This window comes from Scyliorhinus torazame, chromosome 3 (assembly GCF_047496885.1).
Source record: "Scyliorhinus torazame isolate Kashiwa2021f chromosome 3, sScyTor2.1, whole genome shotgun sequence".
Classification (NCBI taxonomy): Eukaryota; Metazoa; Chordata; class Chondrichthyes; order Carcharhiniformes; family Scyliorhinidae; genus Scyliorhinus; species Scyliorhinus torazame.
Window position 1 is genome coordinate 217,116,113 of NC_092709.1, and position 11,630 is coordinate 217,127,742.

At 42.3% G+C, this 11,630-nt stretch overlaps 1 protein-coding gene across 2 annotated transcripts in view; it reads left to right on the forward strand.

Moving 5' to 3' along the window:
- The window catches only part of pdgfrl (platelet-derived growth factor receptor-like), a 99,203-nt gene extending 87,917 nt beyond the window's left edge, over positions 1-11,286 (forward strand). For both annotated transcript variants that reach the window (XM_072496870.1, XM_072496869.1), the window contains exons 5-6: positions 2,430-2,569; positions 9,442-11,286. In XM_072496870.1, the coding sequence (XP_072352971.1) occupies positions 2,430-2,569; positions 9,442-9,633 (332 nt within the window). In that variant the 3' untranslated portion in view covers positions 9,634-11,286. The remainder of the gene's footprint in view (positions 1-2,429; positions 2,570-9,441) is intronic.
- Positions 11,287-11,630: the final 344 nt, after the last annotated feature.

An 11,630-nucleotide genomic window follows, 5' to 3' on the forward strand; every position in this document is an offset into this window, starting at 1 on the left:
TACCTCCGCTATCTGCTACGATGTTCTTTGCTTCAAATGCGACCTGTTTCCCCACCAAAATGGCCACCCCTCTATTCTTTGCGTCCAGTCCTGAGTGGAATACCTGGCCATACGCCTTCTTAACAACCCTGGGTGGCAACTTTCAGGGATCTATGTACATGGACACCGAGATCTCTCTGCTCATCCACATTACCAAGAATCTTACCATTAGCCCAGTACTCTGTCTTCTTGTTATTCCTTCCAAAATGAATCACCTCACACTTTTCTGCATTAAACTCCATTTGCCACCTCTCAGCCCAACGCTGCAGCTTATCTATGTCCCTCTGTAACATCCTTCCGCACTGTCCACAGCTCCACCGACTTTAGTGTCATCTGCAAATTTACTCACCCATCCTTCTACGCCTTCCTCCAGGTCAGTTAGAAAAATGACAAACAGCAATGGCCCCAAAACAGATCCTTGTGGTACACCACTAGTAACTGGACTCCAGTCTGAACATTTGCCATTGACCACCACCCTTTGTCTTCTTCCAGCTAGCCAATTTCTGATCCAAACTGCTAAATCACCCTGAATCCCATGCCTCCGTATTTTCTGCAGTAGCCGACCGTGGGGAACCTTATCAAACGCTTTACTGAAATCTATATACACCACATCAACTGCTTTACCCTCATCCACCTGTTTGGTCACTTCTCAAAGAACTCTATAAGGTATGTGAGGCACGACCTACCCTCCACAAAACCGTGTTGACTATCTCTAATCAAATTATTCCTTTCCAGATGATTATACATCATATGATCATAAATGACCATACATTTAGTGGTCACCCATCTATCTTCCTGCATCTTGGGTGTAACCACATCTCTAAAACTCCCATCCATGACACTTTCCGCCATCTGCATGCTCCTAAGTGCATCCAACTGCTGCTCGAAACGATCCATGTGGTCTGTTAGGAGCTGCAATCAGGTACACTTCCTGCAGGTGTAGGTGTAGTTGTCCGGAGTGTTGGAAGCTTCACAGACCTCCCACATCTCACAAGTGAAGCATTTTACCCCTTTAACTACCATTTCTAAACTAATTAATAAATGAATTTAAAAATAAATACTTACTAAATTAAAATAAGTTACAGTTAACTATATACTTCCCAGCACTAGATTTCTACTATAAATGACTCACTTAATTCTTTAAGCTTGGTTCTCTGACTGTTATCCTTTTAAAATTAAATCTCGCGAGATTTAACAGCTCATCACGTCACCTCGGGTTGGGCGTGACGAGGCTATTCGATCGCGCCCCAAGACTTTAATTTCCGTATTTATTTTCTATTCATTAATCAATTGTATAACCAATGCAGGAACTTGAAATATTGCTACTTTCTCTTAAGTGGTAGAAATTGTCAATCCATTCAAATAAACAGAACCATTTAAAAAAAAGAATACAACATACAGAGTAAGGATTACATCGGAAACCAATGAGATGTACCCGATCTGATATACAACCACTTCCCCAGAACTAATTCTAAAGTATCACAAGATATTTTCAAGTCAGCTCCAATGTTTACTTAATCTGAAGTTTTTCTTTAAGTACACCACTTCAACTCTAAGAGGCATTTTAGTTGAATAATGACAGATTTCATGCACTGATATCATCAGGTACCAGCTTGTTCTCTGTTACAATGTGATAATGGCATGCTGTGCTCAGAGGAATTGGATATGAATTGAATACAAACAGAGATTGTGCCTGCAACATTGTTACAGTGGGTTCATATATGCACAATGCCATTTTATTTACAGATATATTGGCAGACATTATAAAATGTAATCCAATAGTGAGGTGATGCAATATCCAATCTTATGACCCAACCTGCAAATGGACTGGTTTATAGTTTGTATACCTGAATTAGGAATTGCAAAGAAGTCAGTCAGGGGACTTTTCTGTGGTGATTATGCAGAGGGCCACAATGCAAAGTGTGTGTGTTGGAAACACATCAGAGTTAACCGGCCTCTGCTCTTCACCCACGATAGCAGACTAGCACACCAACATTCACTGCTTAAAGCTCAAACGTGAGAAATGGTAACTTGCATATGGTACTGTAGAGCTCCTAGTATATCCAAGACTGCATCCTAATGCGAGTCAGTGGCTCCAGGGAAAAAGTGAGTGAGGGAAAAATCAATCAATATAACTTCCAAAAGCAATAAGTGTAGCTCTACACGACAACATGATTCATATCAAAGAACCTGAACCATTGCTGTGGAAATGAGTTTTGCTTTATGGCCCAAAATGAGAACATTTTCACTGACATTTTATGGATTTTCTTTTTGCTTGTTTTGCCATGAAAACTTTATCCAGGAACTAATTTGCATACTTTGTGAAATATAATTGTCATTTTAGGCAAATTGTCACTAACCGAGCAATGAACTGTGTTTTATGTGTGCAGCTGTCAGCGGCCCTCCATCCACAAGTATTGCAGCTTCATCAAATGCAGTAAGTGGTGGTGATCATGTCAATGTGACCTGCACAGTGCTGGGAGACCCAGACCTACAGGTGGACTTCACTTGGAAATATCCAGGACAACAAGTAAATATGTTTGATTTGCTTAATTTCTAACTCATTTTATTTACTATTTATTAAACAGATTTTCATACATCAGAATTGAAGTCAAGGCTCCCATGTATTTTTCTAAACTGTGATGTAGCTGGTGAGAAGGAGAAGGGTCAAGTCAACTCAGCACATTTGCTGTTTATGATAAGCCTATTTATTACTGACACATTAATCTGTTAAATTCAGGTAGTTGCAACATAGCTGGAGAAAATCCAGATCTTAAAGTGTGTTTTCAACCTGAAAAAAAACGTACTTACTAATATCTTCAATGATTGTGGGACATTTATGGTTTATAGAACCTTCTGGAGAAATGTGAATACTGTGCCGTGTTGAAAATGTGTAGTTTTCCGTGAGCATGTCTTTCAAAACATTTTTTTAAATCCCACCATTGCTGATATTTATTGTTAAAAGTTGGGTACCATTTGGATTTGTCCAAATTAATTTTTTCACAAAAATACCAAATGTTTAAGGACATTGACAAAACGGAATAATTATTCTTTAATAGAAACACTGAGGTAGTGGAGTAGGCAGCGATTATAGTAAATGTAGAATTCTTCTCTGAGCAGTCTCCAAATATAATCAAATATTATACCAGGATTGCTGAAAATTTAAACTATAAATAAAAAATGCTAAAATGCTCAGTGAGTCACGTGGAGAGAGAAACAGAGTTAACACGTCAAGGTTGATGACCGCATCGGAATGAATATTGTCATTCGAAAATATTACCCTTGAATACATGAAGTTGCAGGAGCAAGGAATACAACACTGCAGGAAATTTCTGATTTTCCTATATTTCACAATGTTACGCCGTGTTCTATCCTCTTAGTTAAAAATGCAGCACAACATGAATCAGTTGTGGAAGGGAGGAAATAAATCGTCAGTGAAGGCTATGCATGCTTGTTTTACTTTTCTGCCAGCACGATACTTTATTAACTCAACTAAAATGAGAACATGACTCACTTAGCTGACGTGTTGAATGACTTTGTCTACTGTGGTCCCACTGTAGCCGTATACAATTTAAGAGAGATGTATCTTTCCTATTCAGTCCTGTAATATTTTCTGCGAAGAGGTCACAAAACTGAAAACTATGAAGATCAGAACAGTTCTTCATGAGCATACAAACTTAACATTTTAAAAAAAAAACTATTTTTATTATTCTTTTTCACATTTTCATCAAATATACACCCAACAACAAATAACCAACAATAACAAGTACAATGTCAATCTCCTGGCCAACAACCCCATTCTCTTACAAACCCCAAACCATCCCCCAAGATCTGAAATACAGAACAAAAAAGGAAAAAGAGAATCAACAGTCATTCTTGAAAGTGCAGGGTAAACAAAGCCCATGAATTGTCGAACCCTTCCATCCTTCCCCTCAGCTCAAACTTCACCTTCTCGAACATTACAAATTCTAACAGGTGCGCCCGCCATGCCGAGTCACAGGGCAGAGAAGCTGACCTCCACCCCAACAGGACCCGCCTTCGGACAATCAGCGAGGCGACGGGCTAAGACATCTGGCTCCGCATGCCTCCAGCCCCGGCTGGTCTGACACCCCAAATATAGCTTCCATGGTGCCCTGGTTTGAACCTCACATGCACCACCCTCAAGATAACCCTGAAGACATCCCTCCAGTACCGATCCAGTTTCGAACAGGACAAAAACATATGAACATGGTTTGCGGAGCTCCTCCCACAGCATTCACACTCATCCTCCACCCCCTCAAAAGTCACTCAACCTCATCCTTGTGAGGGCTAGAGTAGGAGGGAAGGCTTCAGATATGTGGATCATTGGGATACCTTCTGGGGAAGGTAGGACCTGTACATGAAGGACAGGTTGCACCTAAACTGGAGGGGCACCAATATCCTGGGTGGGAGGTTTGCTAGAGCTCTTCGGGAGGGTTTAACTAGTTTGGCAGGGGGATGGGAACCAGAGCTATGGATCAGAGGATAGGATGTTGAACTGGCAGAAATAGTGTGCAGCGAGTCTGTGAGGAAGGATAGACAGTTGATAGGGCAAAGTTGCACTCAAGTAGAATGGGTTAAAGTGTGTCTGTTTCAATGCAAAGAGTGTCAGGAATAAGGGAGATGAGCTTAGAGAATGGATCAGTACTTGGAACTACCATGTTGTGACCATTGTGGAGACATGGATTTCACAGGGGCAGGAATGGCTGTTAGATGTTCCAGGGTTTAGATGTTTTAAGAAGAATAGGGAGGGAGGTAAAAGAGGAGGGGGAGTGTCACTGTTAATTAAGGAGTGCATCACAGCTGCGGAAAAGGAGGTAGTTGAGGAGGGTTTGTCTACTGAGTCAGTATGGGTGGAAGTCAGAAACGAGAAAGGATCAGTCACTTTATTGGGAGTTTTCTATAGACCCCCCAATAGCAGCAGAGAGCTGGAGGAACAGATTGGACGGCAGATCTTCGAAAGGTGTAGAAGTAACAGAGTTGTTATCATGGGTGACTTCAACTTCTCTAATATTGACTGGAACCTCCTTAGTGCAAATGGCTTGGATGGAGCAGATTTTGTCACGTGTGTACAGGAAGGATTCCTGACTCAACATGTAGATAGGCTGACTAGGGGGGACGCCATATTGGATTTGGTGCTTGGCAACGAGCCAGGCCAGGTGTCAGATGTCTCAGTGGGAGAGAATTTCGGTGACAGTGACCACAGCTCCTTGGTCTTTATCATAGTCATGGAGAGGGATAGAAAAAGACAGTATGAGAAGGTATTTAATTGGGGGAGGGGAAATTATACTGCTATTAGACAGGAGCTGAGGAGCATAAAGTGGGAACAGTTGTTCTTGGGGACATGCACAACAGAAATGTGGGGGTTGTTTAAGGAGCACTTGCTGTGAGTGCTGGATAGTTTTGTCCCATTGAGATGAGGAAGGAATGGTAAGGTGAAGGAGCCTTGGATGTCAAGAGAAGTGGAGCTTCTAGTCAAAAGGAAAAAGGAAGCTTACGTAAGGTTGAGGAAGCAAGGATCTGGCACAGCTCTAGAGGGTTACAAGGTAGCCAGGAAGGAACTCAAAAATGGACTGAGGAGAGCTGGAAGGGGGCATGAAAAAGCCCTGGCAGGAAGGATAACAGAAAATCCCAAGGCATTCTACACTTACGTGAGAAATAAGAGGATGATCAGAGTGAGAGTAGGGCCAATCAAGGATAGTGGAGTGAACTTGTGCCTAGAGTCTGAGGAGATAGGAGAGGCCCTAAATGAATATTTTGCTTCAGTATTCACTAAAAAGAGGGACCTTTTTGCTCATGGGAACAGCATGAAACAGGTTAATAGACTTGAACAGGTTGATGTTAAGAAGGAGGATGTGCTGGAAATTTTGAAAAGCATCAGGATAGATAAGTCCCCTGGGCCTGACGGGATATACCCAAGGTTACTATGGGAAGTGAGGGAGGAGATTGCTGCGCCATTGGCGATGATCTTTGCGTCCTCACTCTCCACTGGAGTAGTACCAGATGATTGGAGGGAGGCAAATGTTGTTCCCATGTTCAAGAAAGGGAATAGGGAAATCTCTGGGAATTACAGACCGGTCAGTTTTACTTCTGTGGTGAGCAAAATATTGGAAAAGGTTCTGAGAGATAGGATTTCTGATTATTTAGAAAAACATAGTTTGATTAAAGATAGTCAGCATGGCTTTGTGAGGGGCAGGTCATGCCTCACAAGCCTCATTGAATTCTTTAAGGATGTGACGAGACACATTGATGAAGGTCAGGCAGTGGATGTGGTGTATATGGATTTCAGTAAAGCATTTGATAAGGTTCCCCATGGTGGGCTCATTCAGAAAGTTAGGGGGCATGGCATACAGGGAAATCTGGCTGGCTGGATACAGAATTGGCAGGCCGAAAGAAGACAGCGAGTGGTAGTGGATGGAAAGTATTCCGCCTGGAGGTCGGTGACCAGTAATGTTCCGCAGGGATCTGTTCTGGGACCTCTGCTCTTTGTGGTTTTTATAAATGACTTGGATGTGGAAGTGGAAGGATGGGTTAGTAAGTTTGCCGATGACACGAAGGTTGGTGGAGTTGTAGATAGTGTTGAGGGCTGTTGCAGGTTACAACAGGACATTGACAGGATGCAGAGCTGGGCTGAGAAGTGGTAGATGGAGTTCAACCTAGATGAATGTGAGGTGATTCATTTTGGAAGGTCGAATTTGAATGCTGATTACAGGATTAAAGGCAGGATTCTTGGAAATGTGGAGGAACAGAGGGATCTTGGGGTCCATGCACATAGATCCTTCAAAGTTGCCACCCAGGTGGTTAGGATTGTTAAGAAGACTAATGGTAGGGCAGCACGGAGGCGCAGTGGTAGCACTGCAGTCTCACGGCATCGAGGTCCCAGGTTCGATCCCGGCTCTGGGTCACTGTCCGTGTGGAGTTTGCACATTCTCCCAGTGTTTGCATGGGTTTAGCCCCCACAACCCAAAGATGTGCAAGGTAGGTGAATTGAACATGCTATATTGCCCCCGAATTGGGAAAAATGAATTGAGTACTCTAAATTTTTTTTTTTTAATTAAAAAGAAGGCTTATGGTTTGTTGGCTATCATTAACAGGGGGGTTGAGTTTAATAGCCGCAAGGTTTTGCTGCAGCTTTATAAAACCCTGGTTAGACCACACTTGGAATATTGTGTCCAGTTTTGGTCGCCTCATTATAGGAAGGATGTGAATGCTTTGGAGAGGGTGCAGAGGAGATTTACCAGGATACTGCCTGGACTGCAGGGCATGTCTTATGAAGAAAGGTTGAAGGAGCTAGGGCTTTTCTTTCTGGAGTGAAGAAGGAAGAGAGGTGACTTCATAGAGGTGTACAAGGTGATGAGAGGCATGGATCAAGTGGATAGGCAGAGATTTTTCCCCAGGGCGGAAATGGCTGTCACGAGGGGACATAATTTTAAGGTGATTGGAGGAAGGTACAGGGGAGATGTCAGAGGTAGGTTCTTTATGGGATTGGTTTAGCACAGTGGGCTAACCAGCTGGCTTGTAATGCAGAACAAAGCCAGTAGTGCGGGATCAATTCCCGTACCGGCCTCCCCGAACAGGCGCCGGAATGTGGCGACTAGGGGCTTTTCACAGTAACCTCATTGAAGCCTACGTGTGACAATAAGTGATTATTATTATTTACACAGAAAGTGATGGGTGCATGGAATGCACTGCCAGCAGAGGTGGAGGAGTCAGAGTCATTATGGACACTTAAGCAACTCTTGGACAGGCATATGGACAGCAGTAAATTGAAGGGGTATAGGTTAGGTTGATCTTAGAATAGGATAAATGGTCGGCACAAAATTGTGGGCCGAAGGGCCTGTACTGTGCTGTACTGTTCTATACACCACCTTCAACTGTATCAGCGCCAGCTCATGCATGTGGTTGATGCATTCACCCTCCGGAGCACCTCACACCACAGCATGTCCTCCATGCCCTCCCCCAACTCTTCCTCCCACTTCACTTTAATCCCATCAATGATACCTTCTCCTCCCCCAGAATCACCCTGTAAATTGCCCATACCAGCCCCCTCTCCATTCCCCCTGCCATCAATACCTCCTCCAGTAATATGGAGGCCGGCGACATCAGGAAGCACTGAACTTCCTTCCTGGCGAAATCGCGGACCTGCATATATCTAAACATCTCCCTCTGCCCCAGCCCATATTTCTCCCCCAACTCCTCCAGCCTCGCAAACCGGCCCCCCGGAAACAAATCCTTCAACGCCCTAACTCCCCTCTCCTCCCATCTCCGAAAACTCCCATCCCACTTCCCTGGCTCAAACCTATGATTCCCCCTAATCGGCATCTCCCTTGACCCTGCCCACAACTTAAAGTGCTGCCCCAACTGCCTCCAGATCTTCAAAGTCACTACTGGACTCCCCGAATAGTTACCCGTGCCATTGGGAGCGGCACTGTTACAAACACCCTTAGCCACGACCCCCTGCACAGACTTTTCTCCATTCTAACCCACTGGGACCTCCCCCCACACCCCCTCCTCCTCCTCCTCCTCCTCCCCCCCCCCCAACCCCCTCTGACCCAGCTCCTCACCTTTTCAGAATTTGCCGCCCAGTAATAATATAATAGATTCAGGAGGCCCAACCCCCCTACCTGCCATTCTCTCTGCAGAAGCAGTCACTCAAGGTTGGAATTGAACCCGGGTCCCTGGCGCTGTGAGGCAGCAGTGCTAACCACTGTGCCACTATGCAGTCATGATACAAATTATATTTTCTGTAATCCATAGGTTTCTGATATATTAACTGTACAATTAGAAAGATACATCTCAAAGTGACGCAGTGAGCTGATGTTAACATTGTTATACCACAGCATGGGTGAATACTGGTTTAGACCATAAGACATAGGAGAGGAAGTAAGGCCACTCGGCCCATCGAGTCCACTCCACCATTCAATCATGGCTGATTTCAACTCCATTTACCTGCTCTCTCTCCATAGCCCTTCATGATTACACATGAAAGTCCTCACACAGGGGAGAGGTCGCAATCTGGAATGTGCTATCCAAGGCAGAAAAAAAAGTGTGAGCATTGGTTTAGCACAGATAGAAAAAGAGAGTCAGTCTCACATATGCAGGCCACTCTTAGATTGTGACAAACACAGCTTTACTATCATATACACCTGGTAGCCAGCGAAGGAGGAGCTATAGCAGAGATATGCTTGTTCATTTAGCTGTGAAATTCTCTTTTATCACTGGGGAATGGGAGGAAAGTAGAGCAAGGGTCATTGTCTTGATTTTCAAATATGCATAGAAAAGATGTGCTAATGTGCTTTTAGATGGATTTCCTTCCACTACATCTGCCATTGTTGCTACTTTACTGAAATCAAGGAGGGTCTGATACTAGTTTTACTTTAACAGGATGAAAGGCCAGTGATCATCACAGAAAAATGGAGGCTAATTGATCGGAACAATGGACACACTGTCAGACTGTCAAAGAGTATGCTATACATTGACGATGTTGAAACTATTGACATCGGCGATTACATCTGTATGGCTCGAAATTTAGTAGGAGAAACTACAGTGGTCACACGACTATTTTTTCATTACTAAAGGAACCATATCAGGTGCCATTTTCCTCAGCGGAACATTCAAACCAACTTTAACTGTATTTACGTGTTTGACAGAGCAATACCTTAAGTGAATTCTTATGCTGAATGTTTGTTTCTTCTCTCACTTCAGGACTTGAAATATTCTAGGTGCAGCATCCCAGTAAAATGGAGATAACCCAGATTAAGTTGATCACCAGCTCTATGCATCAGCAAAGTACTGCACTATCATTTATTTTCCTTCATACTATTACATAAGTGACTCTACACCAAAGACTTGTTATGCACAGGAATTCCTAAGCTGCACAACAGTATTTATTTTTTTAGAAACAGGACAGGCCCTGTAACAAAGCAATAAAACTTGGGTGTGCCACAATATTTATATTCCCCCCCCCCCCCCCCCCCGTGTTGAATACGAGCCCAGACTGAAGAAATTAAAGTGTTCTCTATCTGTTTGCAGCAAGTGGAAATGTAGTTGGGCTGTGTCAGACTAGTTTTGGATGCACAGCACTTAAACCAGCACTAATGTAGCGATAGTAGTTGGTGTGTATGGTATGGGAAACGGGATGTACTCTGAGAGTTTGTGTCAGCAAGTCAAAGTCTGCAGCTGGTTACTCCTGACAGTAAGAGTGTTTGATGCTGGCTTAAATGCTGTGTTCCATTTGAGCGTTAACATTTCACATCTGGCATACAGGATTCACACAGAAGAAAAGAAGCCTATATGTGTTTGCTAATGAACCTTGCAATCATTTTACCACCTATCCAGAAGTCAAGAAAAGAGAAACACACACATAAGGAAAAGCCACTGTACACCTCTTTAAGAAAAAAGAAACCTGAGGTGATTAACTTGATATTTTGGGGAAGAAAATTGAGAGAGAACATAATTATAGATCAAAATAATTTAAATTGTATTTCGACGAAATCTGAGTTATAACCAAGTTACAAATGTATAAATGATGTATGAATATGTAAAGCAATTTATAGCTTTTGCCAGGATTGCTGCTCTGCCTTGCAAAGGTTATTTTATGGTATTAAATGGGATGGTCTGAGGGAATTTGCTTGTCAGGCCCACTCCTCCAGTAGTTTATATTTTCACTAAGTGTTGCTTTTGTACAAATAGTGGGACATTATTTATGATGTTACAAAATAGTTTAAAGGAGATGAGCTTACAGCAAAAAATGAATGAATGTTAGGCTGTGCAGACCTGGCTAACAATTATTTGACTGTTCATCTTGCTGAAGTGCATTATTCCTGGTACAAATGTTTCTTTTAATAAAAAGGCCTCAGACAAATGAATAATTAAATAATTATAATTTCTACTCTGCAATGCATGGCTTAGTTGTTAAATGCTAATAATAAGGTTTAGTAGTTGTCCTGTTGTTGATTATTGTTTATGTACTTGGTTCTGCTCAATGTGGGAACCATTCATTATTTCATTGTATAACATTTTTAAAGGATTTTGACAGGGATTCAAAACAACCTGTTACCACATTATAGTTTGTAACGCAACATTGTTTTATTTCTGTTAAGATGATCAGATTTTTAAAACATTATATTGGCAAATAATTTTAAAAGTAATAATAGATAACACTAACAAATAGCATTATTGAGTGTATGATTGTAATTATGCACTTTTGTATTAAATTTAATAATAAGAGCGACCAAGTTAAATTTGTTCTTTATTCTCCTGTTTTGTGGAGGACTTGCTATGGGTCTGCTCCTGGCACACAATTACACAATTCTCCTTGGCGGGAATATGATTCCGAAAAGCACAAAAGGCAGCATCTTAGTTTGAGGCATTCTCACTTTTCTGGTCATTTTAATTAAAACAGACTTTGCTACTTGGTATTGCATATTTAAGACTCAAACATTGATTTCATCATTCAGATTCTGATTCTGTGATCATTAATTATGACAATCAGAAAATTAGGAATACTGCCAAATTGGGTGTGTTAACCTCTGCACCCGATTCTTTGAACCACGGTTCCATAGAACAAAACT